This window comes from Acomys minous (genome assembly GCF_964271855.1).
Source record: "Acomys minous genome assembly, chromosome: 5".
Lineage (NCBI taxonomy): Eukaryota > Metazoa > Chordata > Mammalia > Rodentia > Muridae > Acomys > Acomys minous.
The window spans coordinates 73,690,256-73,709,038 of record NC_140494.1 but is presented as its reverse complement, the minus strand read 5'-3'; the positions used below and the strand labels follow the sequence as shown (position 1 = coordinate 73,709,038).

Sequence of the window (18,783 nt, the reverse complement as noted above, 5' to 3'; positions counted from 1 at the left end):
GGTGATCTGGGCAAACTGGACTCTGTCCTCTCACACTGAGATGTTAGCTGGTTATTTTCAATGTTAAGAGGATTAGTGTGATAATGAAAAGGAATTGGCCTGATTCTAAAGGATTAGGCTTAACTGTTTTATCTCATTTAACCTACTCTGTCTATACCTTCAGTTCAGGTTTCTGATTTAAAAAAAAAAAAAAGAATGGAGCTTTAATAAAGCTATATATACTACGTAAAAATCTCATGGCCAGAAGTCAAGTAAAGATATTTCTGACATTCTAATCTTTGTGATACTAAAGTCAATGCTCCTCCTCACCACAGTGCCATCAAATGTGTATGTAGTATAGGAGGGAAGAATTAAGTGGAAAATGTGAGAGTTATACTAAACTCTCTTATACATCTTCCCCTGACCCATATTGTATACCATAAGTCTCTAAGCAGAGTTTTTGTATAATAATTTGTTACTGCTTTGTGGAAGTGTGTATCTGTAAAGGCATTTCTTGTGGCTTCAGATATCAGATATACATGCATAAGCCCGTATATGATTGCCAGATGACACACTCTAGTGTTATTTCTGAAGAATCTTCCACCTTGCTATCTTGAGGCAGGATCCCTCACTGTCCTCTAGCAGACTACTGGCTGACCAGGGGGCCCCAGGACTCTCCCTGCCTGTGACCCTCCCCCAGCACTGGGATAACAGAACATACCACATCAGTTCTGACAGTCATGGGAGGTGAGCACTGTGGTGACAGCTAGCTCGCCAGTCCTATCCTAATGTGTGACCTGTGGTTGTCTTTATGACAAAGTCCACCATAAATCTGGCCACTAAAATGGTCTTTATAGATGCTCCATTTAACAGTTCAGTGGCCAAACCAGATTCTCAACAAAATACCAATTAAACATGCCCAATCAGAGGGACTAAAACAGACCACATGTAAGATTATAAATAACCTAAAATAACCTATAATTCTAATGTCTCTCCAGCGCCTACAAATCCATGTAACTGACTCAATAGAACAAGTCGGGTCCATGTATACCCTAATAAGCTTTCACTGGAAATTAAAATATGCAAACCAACCCATGTGTGTGCTTAAAATATTAAAAGTTCTATATACTGTATAAATACAGTTTGGTACAACTGTTCACATCCTCTGTAAATATTTATTGTTCAGCTGTGGAACATACATTGTGCTTGTGATAATACAGTGTCGAAAATGAAGACTGAGATTTTATTTTTCTGAGAGTACTTGACATGGCTAACAGTGACATTTTCTGTTACAGAAATGATACAGATCATAAAACAAAGAGGTACTTCTTGGGGCTGCTTCAGTAGCTAAGAGCTCTTAATGTTCTTGTAAAGTATTGGAGTTCTGCTTCCAGCACCAGCATCACGCAGCTTACAACTGCCTTTAATTCAAATTCTAGGGGATCAGATACCCACTTCTTAACTCCTCATGCAGTGTACCCATGAGCACATACAATGTAGAAACATACACATAATACAAAAGTAATACTTTAAAATGTGCTTCTTATTAATTTCCGGTGTTCCTTATGACCAGTTGCAAGGGATACTTGAAAATTCTCTACATTTTTTTGTGGCACTAATAAGGTAACAATCCAAGTGATAACATCGGATCCATGACAGGAAGCAATCCTGGAAACACTTTTTAAACTTATCTTTTTGCCACTAATGTATTCTATTATCATTTTCAAGTATTTCCCTTAATTAAATCATCATGAGGAAAGGTTGTCATACTGAGCCCTGGAATCCAAATAAATGTTATAATTAGCGAATACTAAACTGCTTATAGTATGTACTTCAGTGCATCAGTAAAAATTAATGCAAAATACAAAAGCTTGTTAAATTAAGATACAAAATTCATACCATTAGAAACTAAAAGTTGTACTTTATAATAAGCCAAATTCTAGTTATTTGACAAATGCCATTGAATCTCACACTGTAGGAATAAGCAGAAGAAGAGGGTACAGCAGAGATTTTTGTTAATGCATATCATTACCTGAAACCTTCGCACATACAATAACTTCAAACAGAGAATAAAAATAAAGAAATTCTGATTTTTAATCTCCCCTCTTTTGGCTGACAGCGATGGAGAAGCTGAGCTCCTGTGGTGAGCGGAATTATTTCTTGGGCCGGTGAATTTCACTGAGGCTGTTTGCACTATGCTCCTTCTAAATTCTCTGACCCAAACCTTCTCGGTATACAAACATTATTAGAAAGAGGAACAGCTATTTCCCAAATTGCATCATATTAGAAAATGCTGAAATGAATCATGTCTTTTTGCTTTCTGCCATTGTTTTCACGGACTAGAGCGTCCACTACGTGGTTTCATTCCTCACTGTTGCACTTGTTTTTATCAGTGGCACTACGGCCATGAGAAATGAGCATCCTCACCCACATGGAAATGCTTGTTTTCATACCTCGTGGATGTGGAAATCTGTCATTTAAGTAATGATTTTATTTGTCAGGGAAGCGAAAAGAAGAGCATCAGCTTTGACACTGAATAAATTGCAGAAAAGGGCTGAAGGCTCATAGTGTGTGAAATTATAAACCTGGACCTTCAGTTATAAGACAGGCACAGCCTACCTGCAATTCCTCCCACCACCGAATGTAAGAAATGAAAGTTCCAGTGACCACCCAGGTTAGTTTTAATTCCCTTGCTCAGTATGACAGTCTCTCCCAGCGATGACTTAATTAAGAGAAGTAATGATAACGGAGTAGGTTAGTGTCAAAGAATAAAGTTCTAAAAAGAAATAACTCTAGGGTCATTTTCTTTCATGGAGTTCAGTTGATGTTTCCACATATCTTTGGTAACTTATTAACAATCTTTAACCCATAAAAAAGAAACCCCCGTATATTAGATGAAGTGGGAATGGACGTACACTACATGGTTGTGTTAAACATCAGCATGAGCTTAGTAAAGTAAGTTTGTTTCAACTAATATCTAAAACGTACGAAAATTCAAGTGCTCAGCATGATGGATGAAGAATGTGTCTAAATCAGGCAAAGTGCACATCATTTATAACTTCTTTTTGGGATAAATGCACATTTCTATCCTTTTAAAAACAAGTGCTTGGGTGATCTTTGTGCACGCATGTCTGTGCACTACTCTCATGCTACTACGTGTGGGTGTCAGAACAGGTTTTGGATCCTCTAGAACTGGTGCTACAAATGGTGTGAGCTGCCATGGTGGATGCTGAGAACCAAACCTGAGTTGTCTGCAAGGGCAACCAGTGCTCTTGAGCGCTAAGTCCCATCTCTAGCCCTGATTTTGCAGATTTTTTAAATCCTGCATTAAATTGACATTGGTAGCCAGCGTGCTGTGCATCAGCACATAAACATTCTTACTTCTCTGTTTGCAGCGTCGTGCGCATTAATTGGTTTTCCATCATCGTGTCATACTTCCATATCCCATTCCTTTCCTATCATACAAGAGCTGCTGTTCTATCCTCAACTTCTAGCTCTCCCGTTTTGGACCGCACATGCACATAACATGAGGATGTTCTTCTCTTTCTGTGCCTGCTCTGTTTCACTTAACACAATGACCTCCAGTTTCATCCCTGTTACCACAAATGGCAGAATTTCATCAGTCAGTGGCTGACTAGTATTCCATGATGTGTTCACACTATATTTTTCTCCATGTATCAGTTGATGAGTGCTTAGGTTGTTTCCACCTCCCTGCTGTTGCAAATCGCAGTGCTCTGAATGTGAGGCATCTATTCACATCATTTCATTTACTTGAATATCTAACTTGTGATCTTGCAAGATCTTATCCCCATTCTAGTTTTCACTATTTGAGATGTTACCATTCAGTTTTCCTTGTTGGCTGGAGTTTACATCCCCGGCAACATGTAAGAGCTTACTTCCTTTCTCCAAAGCATCAGCAGTACCATACCCACAGAAGCCAGCAGAGGCTGGTCATATCAGCTACAGCAGAGCTCAGGATGGTTACGAGCTAGGGTGTGTATGTTGGGAATTGAACCTGAGTCCTGTGCAGATTTAGCAATTGCTCTTAACTCCTATGTCATATCTCCAGCCCCATAAACTTATTCTCTGCTGATGATCAGTCCTATCCTTTTTGTGTGTAATATTTGGATGTTTATATGTCTTCTTTTGATGAACATCATCTACTGAGATCTGTAGTTCATTTTCTTGTTATCTGTTTTGCTTATAAGTTTTAGTTTTTTATATATTATGGGAATAAATTCCTTATCAGGTGTATAGTTTGCAAATATTTTCTTTATTGTGTAAGCTGTACATGAGTTATTTTTGTTGCGTGCTTCTCTACACAGAAAGTTTTCAGTCTGATATATTGTTTTCTTTATTTATTCTTTGGTTTATTTCCTGTCTATTGCAGAATAATCTCAAAACAAGCAAACAAAAAGTCTACTTAAACTTCCAAATCGTATTACTAGTGCTTTGTTGGAGCTCCTTAGATTCATCTGAGGCTGCATTTAACTTGTGGCTAACTTTTGTGTTGCAGGTAACAGACAGGGGTCGAGTTGTAGTGTCTGGCATGTGAATACACACCACTCCCAGCACAGTTTACCACAAAGGCCATCCTCTCTTGGTGCCTGTCCTTAGCATCTCTGCTATTAATGGGCTGAAACTGTATTCATTTACTCTTAGGTTCTCAGATTCATCCCATTCGTCAGTACATGTGCTGATATTGGGACCATCACTATTATTATTATTATTATTATTATTATTATTATTATTATTATTATTATTATTATTATTTTGAATTTTCCAAAAAGAGTTTCTCTGTGTAGCCTTGGCTTTCCTGGACTCATTTTGTAGACAAGGTAGGCCTTGGAATCACAGAGATCCACCTGCCTCTGCCTCTGCCTCTGCCTCTGCCTCTGCCTCTGCCTCTGCCTCTGCCTCTGCCTCTGCCTCTGCCTCTGCCTCTGCCTCTGCCTTTGCCTCTGCCTCTGCCTCTCCAAAGTGCCTCTGTCTCTCCAAAGTGCTGTAATTTCAGGTGTGTGCTGCTGCACTGATCTTTACCATTATTTTTTAAGTATGTAATTGTGTTGCATTTTTAAAATCAGGTCTGAAAGAGGTTCTTCTGATTTGAGATGGCATTGACTGTTCAGTAGAGTCTGGGTAGCCATCTACGTTTTGTGAATGCTACATTAGAGGCCTGATGGAAGTCACTGTTACATTAATAGAGATTGTACTGACTTAAGACCGCTTTGATAATGTTGAAGTTCTATCTATATTGCCAATCACTGAATGTGGGGTGCATTTTAATTTCTTGGCGTTCTAAACAGTTTCTGTCATCAATGTCATAATTCTCGGAGCATAGGTATTTCACTACACAGTGTACACTTACTCATTCGCATTTCTTATCTGTGGTTCCTGTAAATGATAAGTTCTTAGATTGTATTTCAAATAATTTATTAAAATGTTGTAATACTGAGTTAGTTTATCCTAACAAAGCTTGGAGTGAAATATGGAGGGAAGGTTTCTAAATAGAAAGTCGTATTTTCCACACACAAGCAGAGCTTTATTTTCCTTCCAAATTGCATGTCCAAGAGCTCAGGTGTACGCAGCCTTAGGACTGCAACATCTCACTGAACACCAGCCACAGACATCCTGGTCATCCTTAACATTCTAGGGACAGGAGCCTTTTGCCTTTCCTCCATTCACTATGACATGAACTTCAACATTTTTTGTATAAATACCACTATTATTCTGCAATGTTGCTTCTACATCTAATTTCTTTGGGTTTTTTTTTTTAATCAGGTGTGTGTGTGTGTGTGTGTGTGTGTGTGTGTGTGTGTGTGTGTGTGTACACACGTGCTTGCGTACATCCCTTTGCATGTCTGTGTGTGTGTGTGTGTGTGTGTGTGTGTGTGTGTGTGTGTGTTTTAATATCACAGAAATCTACTTTAAAGTCCAGAAGCTTGAAGACTGATAGTATGTCAGCATTAAAAATAAATATTTGGATTAACTAGAGAGCAGAAGTTGAGATAAAACACATACATCACGTACATACATCAGCATGTGTTAAACTCCTAGTGAATTACAATAACTTTTGAGTTCAGCACAGAAAGACAAAAAGTGTACAACAACAACAACAAAACAGTAGTCTGGATTAATGAGGCAATTTTGTCTTACCACTTAGTGAATATACAGGAGGCATATTTAATATTCTTTTAAAAAGACATCTTTGAAAATGGGAAAATCATGGCTTACTAGTTAGCTTCACTGTCTTATTAAATGAAATAAGATACCAACATACTATATATATATATAGTTATTATATGGTTATTTGGAAGAACCATACACAGTTAATATATAACAAAATAGCACACAAAGTAAAGACTAAAGCTATAGAGACAATTATGTTTTCTAGTCTCCCTGAAAAATTTTATAGTCCCCAGACTATAACATCACCCTTAAAGAAACTGTATCCTACTTTATTGTGAAAGTAAAGTTTGAAGACAATTTTAAGTAAATGCTAATAGCTAATAAAAAGCCTTAATAGTGAATGTAAACAGGGATCTTAAAAGAGGTTTGACTCCACTCAGTAGTTCTATTTTGGGTGCACGCAAGAAATCTAACCCAGTTTCAGGTGTCAGCTAAGTTACCGTGCAATGCTCTCTTCGTCCTTGGCATTATGAACCTATTGGCTATGTGAAAAATAAAACCTCACTGCAGAAATAAATCAGCAATTTTGAACCCCAAATTCCATTTAATCGTGAGGTATTAAAAGTGTCGTTTTCATGCAGAAAGGTCTTGAAATAAATCATAAATTTAACCAAAAGATACCACCAGTATAAGAAACTGTGGTTCTTTAAATGTCAACTTTTAGTTACTATTCCTGTCTTTAAATTTTAAAGAGTAACCAAAAACTTGAGAAAACCAAAGCAAAACCTTATGAAATATATATGATTGAAATATAAATTTTTGTGAATTATGTATAAATAACAAATGAAACTTATTGTTAGAGGGACCATGATATCAGATAGAAGTCCTTGCAGTTAGAAGGTAACTAGCAGGCTGCATATTTCATTTATACTCCAAAGACCTAATCATAAGTTCAATTAAATACTTCTAATAATTTCTTCTTTTTAATTGAAAATATAATTTTTGTATTCTGATTATGGTTTAACCTCCCCCAGCTCCTCCCATACTGGCCCCACATCTCCACCCACACAAAGTTAGAATACAAGAAGGGATGTAAATAATAATAATATAAATAATAATAATCTGATGATAAATAATATAAAATATGATAAAATCAAACAAAGCAGAATAGGAAAAAATAAATGAACACACAGGAAAAAAAAGAGAAAAAGAAAAAGCATGAAAACACAGACACTAAGACACACAGAGAAAAAACATAAAAACAAAAATTTTTAAAACTATAAAATATAAGCAGAAGATCTATAAGGTTAAATAAAAAGATCAAACCTCCAACTATATCGTGGAGTTCATTTTTGTACTGACCATCTACTGCTGGGAATACACCCTGCCCTTTATGTTTGATTTGTATACCCAATGAAATTTCACCTGGATTTTCCTTTGTAAGCCATTATCAATTGGTGAAAGCTTCTAGGTTAAGGATGGCATTGTGTCCATTGCATTTTTCATTTCTGGACTAGGATCCCATCTGGTTTATACCTACGTAGGATCTCTGAATGGTCCCAGCATTTCTATGTGTTCATGTATCAGCCCTGTTCTCTCCATAACATCTTGTTCCCTTGGTGTCTCCCATGCCCTCTGGCTCTTTGAAGTCTTTCTGATTCCTCTTCTGAAGAATTCCCAGAACCCTAAGGGATGGGACTAGATGGATACATCCCATGTAGGACTGAAAATTCCAACGTCTCTCACTCTCTGTACATTTTCAAGTTGTGTGTCTTAGTATTTGTTCCCATGGACTGAAGGCAGAGGCTTCTCTGATGAGAGCTGAGCAAGACACTGGTCATTGAGTATAGCAGAATGGCATTAGGAGTCTCTTTACTGCAACATTCCTTTAGCAGAACAGTAGTATTTGCTTTTACTCTAGACTATGTCCTATCTAGTCTCAGGTGCTTGGACACCAAAACAGTGTCAGGCATTGGTTCCATTTTATGGAGTGAGCGTTAATTCCAATCAGATAGTTGTTGGTTACTCCAACAACTTTTGTGAAACCATTGTGCTTGCCTGTCGTGCAGGTAGATAACCACTGTATTTCATGGGGTTTGCAGCAGGATTAGTAATTACCTTTATCCTCTGGTAGTATACAGAGTACCTTCCAGCACTTTGAACACTTCTAGTAGGAGTAAAGGCTCTAGGTAGGAACCAGCTTTACTTAGATAGGTAATGTCTTTAGCAATAGGGCCTTACCATCAGTGTATAGAAAGTAACCAATAGCCTGGGTTGCTTTCAGGATTCTATAAGGCCCCTTTGATGAACTTGGTTTGTTATAACCAATTTTTCCACTGTTGGGATTTCATTTAGTGATAAGAGATGTCTAGCTGGAGCTTTGTCTCCCCCTCTCAATATTTTTAAATCAGCTTTAGGGTCTAGAAATGTTGGCTCAAGGCCTGGATCCCCATTTTGAAGTGAGTAGAAAAGAGATGAAAATTGATTTTTTTTTTTTTTTTGGTTTTCCAAGACAGTGTTTCTCTGTGTAGTCTTGGCTGTCCTAGACTCACTTTGTATACCAGGCTGACCTCGAACTCACAGCAATTTGCCTGCCTCTGCTTCACAAATTCTGGGATTAAAAGTGTGTCACCACACCTGGCTGGGAACTGATTTTTAACAATCCATGATAGGATAAAGAGGGAAGAGAGAATGATTAAGAGGAAAAAAAGAAAAGACAATATAAAGTGACTTTCTAATTCCAATAGTAGATTTTAACTACATGTTGGGTCGTTTAAAAACTTAATTAAGTTGATTTATCAAACAAGTAACTCTGAAAAAAAGAAGGTTGTGAGATCTGTTCTTCCAGATGTAACAGGTGAGTTGCAACCCATTGAGATGTCAATGTTTTGTCTTCAAATTTAAAGGTCTTCCTCTTTGAGTTCAAATTGCAAAACTGACATTATATCAGTTTTAGGTATCATGGTTAAATCCCCAGTTCCTCTGTGCCCACATCCCTGAAGAACTTTACTTTTTATCAGTTGTCCCATCTAGACAAAGATACACTTCTCTCTTATTCTCTGCATAGTCAACGGTCTCTGGCTCCGCACTATCACTCAAAAGCACCGTCTTTTATAACTACTTAAAAATGGCTTCCTGAGGTTGTGATTCTATTTCTCCTCTTGCTCTTCTAGACATTTCATTTGCCCCATTCCCCCTTCTTCGTTCTGGAACTAGGAGACTGTTTAAGATATGCCTTTAATCCCAGCACTCTGGAGGCAGAGGCAGGCGGATTGCTGTGAGTTCAAGGCCAGCCTGGTCTACAAAGCGAGTCCAGGACAGCCAAGACTACACAGAGAAACCTTGTCTTGAAAATCCAAAAATAAATAAAAAAGTAAATAAATAAGATATAATCCCCAGGTTCTTTTTCAGCCCTACCTGTCTTCAACTCAGTTACGATGTCTTAGTTTTCTCCTTTGCTTCTCGGTCTTTTTGCTTCCCGTTCGTTAACCTTTGCTCCGTTGTGGGCGTATTCTTGGTTTTTTCCCCCATTAAAAGGATGGCTCCGTGGAATTGTGAAACTTTTCTTTTCTCTTTGGAATGATACATAGCCTAAGGTAATTCGCAACCAATATTTGATGAACAAAGCAGTAAAAACTGAAGTCGGGATATCTCCTGGATCTAGAAGTCTGGTGGGTCAATAGGACAAAGTTCATACCTCTCCTGTTAGCCATTACAGTGTACGCTGTCATCTCTGTACACCCTTTCACAGGTTTGGATGAAATTAGCCAATTAAGTTGATGTAAAATTACAAGAAATTATCTCTTTAATTTTCAACCTTCACATTATCACAGTTATGAATACCATGCACAGTTTTAATACACTTCAGAGTTGAAGGGAAAATGGGTAAAGGCAGAGCATCTGAGAACTATGTGACCTCTTCCTACAGCCACAAACCAGAACCCTGCTTTGAATATAATATATTAAATTATTTGCAAATCAGCTGTGTGTGTGGCCTTGAATCAAGGTAATGTTTAGTAAAGCCCTTGTTGTTTGAACTCTGTCAGTTAAGTGATCTGTATTATTCAACAACTGAATTCTCTGTTTTCAGAGATCATCTATAGCTGGGTCTTCAACGAGTTCCCTTCCTTTGTGGCGGAGGACAGCCGGCGGTTCATATCCCAAGAGACAGGCAACCTTTATATTTCTAAAGTGCAAACATCAGATGTTGGCAGCTATATTTGTCTGGTGAAAAATGCTGTGACGAATGCTCGAGTGCTCAGTCCTCCAACACCGCTCACCCTGCGAAATGATGGTGAGTTAGCAATTGACAAGATCAGTATTTCATATGCAAAAGCAAAAGATGTATTATTGCTGGTTTTCTAAATATTTGACCTCAATACAAATAAACTAAAAGGCATCTTATTTATATATATTCACCTCTTTAATCTGAATTCATGTATATCTCAGAATAGAAATGTTGACATTAATGATGGGGAGACGGCTCAGTTGTAAAAACGTTTGTTGTGCTGAAATTAAGAATATGTGTTCAAATCCCAAGTACCTGTGTTTAAAGCCAGGCATATCATGCCTGTCATCCCAGTAAGGGGAGACACAGACAAGAGCATCTCTGGAGCACGCTAGCCAGCCTAGCCAAACCAGTGAGCCAGGTGCAGTGAAGACAGTATCATAAAATACATAGAGACTGGTTGAGATACTTGATGTCATTTTCTGGCTTACACACACACACACACACACACACACACACACACACACACACGTGCACAATAGTATTATGGGAAATGAATGCTTCATAGAGAATAAATAGTCACCATAATGCTACTCAAAAGCTAGAATGTGAGCATGTGGAAAGGTGAGCCACGTAAGTGCCACAGTTCTGTCTTTACACCTTAGTGTCTGTCTGGAGCATGTGTGTATTAATGGCATGAAGTTTATGGGTTCAGTTTTCATTGCATTTGTAGTTCATCTGCCTTAAAATTGAGTTTTAAGCTCTTAATATTTTGTTGTACAATTATAATTGTTATTACTTTTCCAATAATAGGAACAGTTGTAACTTTAACTATTCAGTACAGCGCAGGCAGGTGTAATGATGCTATAATTATAGGAATTGCCATTTATCCGCAGGATCTTCACATTTAAACACCTCATTTGTATTTATAGACATTTACAGTTAGGCATTGCATTAAAGAAGTCAAATGCTCTATTATAGTTGATGTATGATATGCCGATTGCTCTGCCGTGCAACAAAAACTATCTATGAAGACATTATTAAGTAGTGAACTTGAGAATGAGAATTCTGATTGGTTTTGAAGTATTAAAAAGTATATTTCAACACTTTTATGGTTTTTCAATATACTTTTCCCCATGAGATACAGTTTCATGTGTAGCTAAAGATAGCTATATAGTACTGTCCTCTTGCTTCCATCTGACAAGTGTTGTCAGTATGTACAGCCACACCCCACTTTTAATTTTTTTTTCTTTAAAAAAAAAATACACTGTTTGTGGTGATTTGAATGATAGTGGTTCCCATAGGATGATAAACTTGAATGCTTGGTCACTAGGAAGTAGAATTGTTTGAAAGAACTACAAAGACTGGAGGGTGTGGCCTTGTTAGAGTAGAGGAGGTGTGGCCTTGTTAGAGGAGGTGTGGCCTTGTTAGAGGAGGTGTGGCCTTGTTAGAGGAGGTGTGGCCTTGTTAGAGGAGGAGTGTCACTGTGGGTGGGTGGGCTTTGAATTTTCAAAATCCAAGGTCAGGCTCAGACTCTCTCTCTCTCTCTATGTCTTGACTCTGGGTCAAGGACATAGCTCTCGGCTACTGCTCCAGTGCCATGCATGCTGCCATGCTTCCTGCCATGATAATATTTTCAGAAGCCCAAACCTCTAAAACTGTAAGCAAGCCCCACAATTAATGCTTTCTTTTACAAGAATTGCTCTGGTCACGCCATCAATTCACAGCAACAGAACCCTGACAAAGACACTTTTGGAATATATTGTTAGAGTTGTACTCTTCTGAAAGACATTTTGTTATCAATGTGTATATATTTATTGCATATATGCTATATATAAATTTTGGAATATATCATAATTCAAAATTTTAACAGTCAAGATATACATGTATGTTTATATATATTTCTTTATGCAATATATAGCAGTAAAACTCTACAAAGTAGACTACTAATGTAATAGCCATTGTAGCCATGAGAAAATTATTATTAAACAATTGATAGGATTAATCAAAAGCCATATAGATAATGTCACAAATACATAGGTTAAAAATAAGAACAAGGACTAAAATTTCAGTACAGAAGCTATCTGTTGCTCTCTTTAACAATTGTGGTCATGTTTTCTTTGTTTCTCTTTTTTAATATTTTATTAATTTATTCATATTACATCTCAATTGTTAGCCCATTCCTTGTATCTTCCCATTCCACCCTCCCTCCCACTTTCCCCTACTCCCCTCCCCTATGTCTGTGATTGAGGGGTACCTCCTCCCCCTGTATATGTTCGTATGGTATCAAGTCTCTTCCTGGTAACCTGCTATCCTTTCTCTGAGTGCCACCAGACCTCCCCATCAATGGGACATGGTCAAAAATGGGGCACCAGAGCTTACATGAAAGTCAGACCTCACTCTCCACTCAATGGTGGAGAATGTCCTGTCCATTGGCTAGATCTGGGTAAGGGATCGAAGTTTACTGCCAATATTGTCCTTGGCTAGTGGCATAGTTTGAGCAGGACCCCTGGACCCAGATCCACATGTCATACTGTTCTTCTTGTAGGTTTCTAGGACCCTCTGGATACTTCTATTTCCCCATTTGTTTCTTAATAACTAAGATTTATGAATCATTACTCTAGCAATATGGAATCCCTGAGTACCATATTATTCAAGACTATTAAGCCAATTTTGAGATATGCATGCTTAAAGTATTTTCTTTCAAAGTAAAATTTATCACTAGGCATTGGAGCCTGGTAGTGAGTTTACCCATGGGAGCACACCTGAGGACAATCAACTCCTCCTCCCAAGTATCCATCAGTAGCCAATAGTTCAACAGAGAGGAGCAGAGCTGCCTGACCCTCCCTGATCCATGAGTGATAGCTGACAAGCTCAGCTAAGCAGCCACAGCTCCTGTGTAATCATGGTTGAATTACAGTGTTGTACGTAGCCTTCAGTGAGCCTTCTCCTCATCTTCTTACTCTTACGTTATTTATAACCCTCTTCCTCAGCAACCCAAGGCAGTGACCTAAGTGTCCTGAGCACTTTACCATTGCTTACTATTTCATCACCTTAAGCCCCATGAATCTCTATGTACAGTGCAATTCCCTGCACAGAGGTGCTCCTCTGGTTAGGGCTAAGAACTGCATTCGCCTCTAGATATTAGACAGCCATGTCCATTATTTAAATAGAAAACAGCAGCAACTTTTTCTTTAGGGACTACAACTTTCTCAACCGCAGGATTGCTACCCTCACAATGGTCATGTTGCTATGGCACCGACAGACACATTTTGCTTGCCCCGTTGGTATTATAGTTCCTAGAGTTGAAGATTGGGTAAGAACACTGATACCTTTTCCGCCAGTAGGCCGGATAGTCTCATGGCCCCTCTTAAATCCAGTAGGTCACATCACAGTCTCATGGCTGCTGTTAATTCCAGTGGGTCACATCACAAAAAGGAAAGATACGAATATGAGACAGACTTCTAGGAGGAGGGATGATTGACAGAGGTGGGAGGGATATGGTAGAAGGTGGTGGCGAGAATAACAAAAACTACTATATATATGTCCAATAACAAATTTAAAGTTATAAAATAGTCACATAGATAATAAAACCAAGAAGAGTAATAAGATGAAGATATCCTTGTAATTTAAAAAATTTTTTTGATTTACAAAAACAATTACTAATTTGAATAGCAACGTTCAGATATCAAGATAGCATCACAATGTGTATAAAAATGAAATTACTGGTATTGTGAAAAAAGGCTGTGGAGAGTCATTAAGAAAAAAAGTGAGATTCAAATCAAGCCTTAAATGATCCAATTTGCTTAAAATAATAAAAATGGAAACATTGTAAAATAATCAAGAGACGGCAGGGAGATAACAGAGGAAGGATAGAGTGTAGCTGAAGGAAGCCAAGGAAATGCGGTTTCAGTAAGATGTGGTCACAGACCTGCACCACATGGTACAATGTTGGCTATGTTATCTGTCACCGCTTGTCCTCTAAGACCTTACAGAAAGAAAACTGTCATCCGAGAGAATTCCAAAATAGGCAGGAATACCACAATAAGTCCAGCCATATTGATTTCTTTCTGGACTAATAAGGAAGAATGCAAGGTATGAGCCTAACGTGCAAAGGAAGCACTGGAATGTAGAATAAAATGAAAGGGATCACAGAAAGAGCTGGGAAGCAGGTGCCCAACAGCAGCCGAGAAACACCACCACCACCACCAAACAAACGAGAAAGCAAACACTGAAGTCAGCCTTACACTGAGCGGGTATCAGGACCTGGGACCTGGGCTTGGGGAGATGGTGAAGAGCACTGGACGTGGTTGTAGCAGAGGACACGGGCTCTGTGCCCAGCACTGACTTCAGGTGGGTTGTGACTACATGTGACTCCATTTCCCAGGCAAGTCAACGTCCTTTTTTGTTCTCCAGGGATATCTGACACACATGTAGAAACCATTCCAACGTGCAGGAACTCACACATTAATATAACATAAAAATCTTTTAAAATATATTTTTAAGTAACAGAACTAACAAAGGGGGTGGGAGATGCATTTACTGAACAGTTTTTCAGAATTCTGGCATTCCTTCCAATTCTCTCAACACAAGTGTCTGTGTAAAGTAGTGAGAAACTAACTTTCTCACATGAATGATGGGCCCATGTAAGCAACCTCTTCTTCTGACACATGAACTCGCTTCCCGTGCTCCTTCCCTTCCCTTCAGAGCAGAGCTGCACCATCCAAACTCCTCACTGAGTGGTAGCTCCAACACACCCTACAGGGCACCCAATTCTACCAGGCAACAAATGATGCCTCTATACAAACTTACAGCTTTCTAAGACACAGTTACTTTTAAATAAGTTTCTAAGTTAACAATTATGATGAAACTTACAGATGCTATCTGGTGATTGCAAAACTCATAGCAAGAAACTGGGTACAGTAGGGGCACGCCTGTAAACCCAGCACTGGGGAGGCGGAGGCCAGCCTGGTCTACAAAGCAAGTCCAGGATAGCCATGGCTACACAGAGAAACCCTGTCCCCAAAACTAAAACAAAACAAAAATAATACCAAGAGAATATGAAAATTGCAAACAAATTAGTATAAGAAATTATTTAATTCAAAGACTTTCTTCTCATGATTTGATTGTTCTTTACTACTTAATAACTGAAAACCATTTTCACATAAAGGATATATTCTTGAATATTGGCCCTCATGGATGTCTAATACTAAATGCTTACACTGAAAATAAAAATAGAGTGATTTTTGTGGATAGACCCATTGATGACAGTGCTGTCAGCTGAAGTTCCCAGGAGGTTTCCATCCTCTCAACTCAGAGGCAGGAGTTTAAACCTCTCAGTGCAGTGGCAGCATTTGTATTCACTATTTCTGCAAGCTTTGGAAAACACCTCTGTGGGGCTTGAATGCAAAAATTATATTTAATCTGCTGTGACCATAGAGTTACCTATAAAAGTCATTTTAAGAACATGGAAATGTTATACTTTTCAGAATACAGTTTTCTAATAATAACGAAGGATGCATGAATAGGCAGAAGTGGGTTTTTTTTCTTTCGAGTAAAGTTTTGCTTAATAAACTCTGTTAGAAAATGAATTGTGTTAGCTTGAGTTTGTCCTAAAGCATAATATGAGGCAATATTTTATTGTAGTTATTGTGTCTGGGTTAATTCCCAGAGGGCAGGAGTGAAAGGCGGGCTGGTAGTGCAGGATCCAATGGTAAAGAGTGCATTGCATTATAAAGATCAGTATTTCTACTGAAATCCAGGGCTAGTCTATAAAACCAGAACCATGAAGGATGAGCGCCAAATGACCATCGCAGAGCATTCAGAGGGCTTCCCCGAATGGTGGTCTCGAGGGTTGCGTGGCTGACTTTTGTCTCCATGTCCTAAGAGTGACTGTGTAGACAGCGAACTTCTGGATCACTCTGAAGTCGCAAGCTCAAGAAACTGTCCTATCTGTGGTAGCATTTGTTCAAGTATAACAAGACTAATCAAAGTACTGTGAACCTTCACAGAGCAAGAGTCAGCATACAGAAAAGAGTGAGTGTTGATTGACTTCATCGCTCTGAGATCTTGTATATTTATCCATAGAAAGAACCTCAATTTAAAGCTCAGATATTGATATGCTATGAGTATATACAGGGGGAAGATGTCCCTTTCAGTCACAGATATAGGGGAGGGGAGTAAGGGGAAAACGGGAGGGAGGGAGGACTGGGAGGATACAAGGGATGGGATAACAATTGAGATGTAATATGAATAAATTAATAAAATATATTTTTTTAAAAAAAAGAAAAAACCCTCAGATATTCCCAGTGACAGTCTATCCCAGAAAATTGACTTTCCTTTGACCCACGGTAGTCCACTGCAAATAGCTTCTTGGTTAAAGGTGAGAAGTCATGTTCACTTCCCACTCTTGGTGAAGGAACCCCAAGTGGCTTGGACCTGTGCTGGTCTTGTGCATGCTGCCACAGTCTCTGTGGGCTTATGTGTGTCCATTCTGTTATATATTGAAGACACTGCTTTGGTGTCCTCCAACTCCTATGGCTCTTACAGTCTTTCTGACTCTTCTTCCACAGAATTCTATGACTTCTGTGTGGATTTTATGGAGATGGTCCATTTAATCCTTAGTGCTCTAATGCCTTTCACTATCAGTACACTAGGGCAATCCCCACTGCCAGGAGATTTCCTTGCACTCATATGTGTGGATAGCAAACTAGTCTTTCAAGATCAATATTACATTAGGCACTAAGAACAGAAAAACGAGCAAGAGGACAGAACAACTGTACTCGAGGAAAAGGAGGATTTGCCCTCGCTGCTGGCACACACTCTACATGCTTCCTAGCCTCTGCCTCATCTCCCAACATCTTGATAAGGCATGTCTCACACATCACTAAAGGGAACACACACAAACAGATCAAACTATTAAGAACTTTATGAGTGATCAGATTTTTAGTATGAGTTAGAGGGTAATGAATCAAATGTTTGTCTTCTACGTAACAGAGAAAATCTTTAGATACCCACTCTAATCACATCTCTACCTTGTCCTTCTGTCATCTGCCCTCTCACTCAAACACATCTGCCTCCTACAGCCCAAGCAGCGCTATTCTTCTCCAGGGTCTCGGGTGTCTGTCTGCCATGACAATATTGCACTTTGTATGCTCTTACATGAGTTCCTACTCCAGTTAGGAAGTCTTGTTTTAAATCGTATTTTAACCTCTCACGTTTACTGCATGACAGGCAGTGCTTTACAGAACCATTGAATGGGCTTAGAGAGATAGAGAGATGGGTTAGTGATTAAGAGCATGTGCTGTTCTTGAAAGTGACCCAAATTGAGTTTCCTGTTCTCCTGCTGAGAGCCTCACAATTTGTCATTCAACACAAGATCTGAATCCTTTTTCTGGCCTCCTTGGGCACCTAAACTCAGGTGCATATACTCCCACACAAAGACACAGACATGAACACACACACACACAGACACACGTACACGCATGCGCACACACACACACACACACACACATGCAATTCATTTTTTAACCCTAAAAGCTATTCAAATGTTAATATAGTAATAAAAATATTTGAGTAAATACTAACTAAAAGAGATTTATCGCTGTCATAACGATATCATAAAATATCCACATATAGAGAGGATGACTGAGTTGTAATAATGAGTTTGGTCCTCTGGGAAGATACGGAAAAGCTACATTTATTCCCCAACCCCATTATGTGTGAGACTATAATCACCATTCCCATACAAACAGAGACTTCCTCTTTAGAACTACATGCCTCCTACGGCTACTTTTCACAGCCTCTCTAGGGCTATGAAATTCCAGGTGCACAAAGGAAATTTGAAAAGAAGAAAAAGAAAATTGATGGAAAAAAGAGGATAAGGTGAGAAGCGCAGAGGAGAGAAAATGAGAGAGGAGGGGAGGGAAGAGGATGGCAAGGGGTGTAAAAGGGAGGGGAGAGGACAGGAAGAAGGGGGAGGAGAGGGCACGAAAGGATGGGAGAAAAGAGAGGAGAGAGAGAGAGAGAGAGAGAGAGAGAGAGAGAGAGAGAGAGAGAGAGAGAGAGAGAAGGGACAGGAGAGGAGAGGAGAGCAGAGAACAGAGGGGAGGAGAGGAGAGATGAGGAGAAGAGAGGAGAGGAGAGCAAAGAGGAGAGGGGAGAAGAGGGGGAGAAGAGGAGAGGAGAACAGGAGAGCAGAGGGGAGGAGAGGAGAGCAGAGGGGAGGGGAGGAGAGCAGAGGGGAGGAGAGCAGAGGGGAGCAGAGGAGAGGAGAGGAGAGGACAATACTTTGGGTTCTTATTCATTTCAGGAGTAGGATATTACAATAGAAGTAAAATTACAGGAAAAGGGAGAGTGAGAATTGTTTGGGAACACCTGGAGAGAAATTGGCTTACATTAGAGGATTTATCAGGTTTCACACTGGAAGCAAAGTAGAAAGCCTGTGA

At 39.1% G+C, this 18,783-nt stretch overlaps 1 protein-coding gene across 4 annotated transcripts in view; it reads left to right on the top strand.

Annotated features, from left to right (window-relative positions):
* The window catches only part of CNTN5 (contactin 5), a 1,112,028-nt gene that overhangs the window by 757,811 nt on the left and 335,434 nt on the right, over nt 1–18,783 (top strand). For all 4 annotated transcript variants that reach the window (XM_084782482.1, XM_084782479.1, XM_084782480.1 and 1 more), the window contains one exon: nt 10,199–10,402. In XM_084782482.1, coding sequence (XP_084638608.1) covers nt 10,199–10,402 — 204 coding nt within the window. The remainder of the gene's footprint in view (nt 1–10,198; nt 10,403–18,783) is intronic.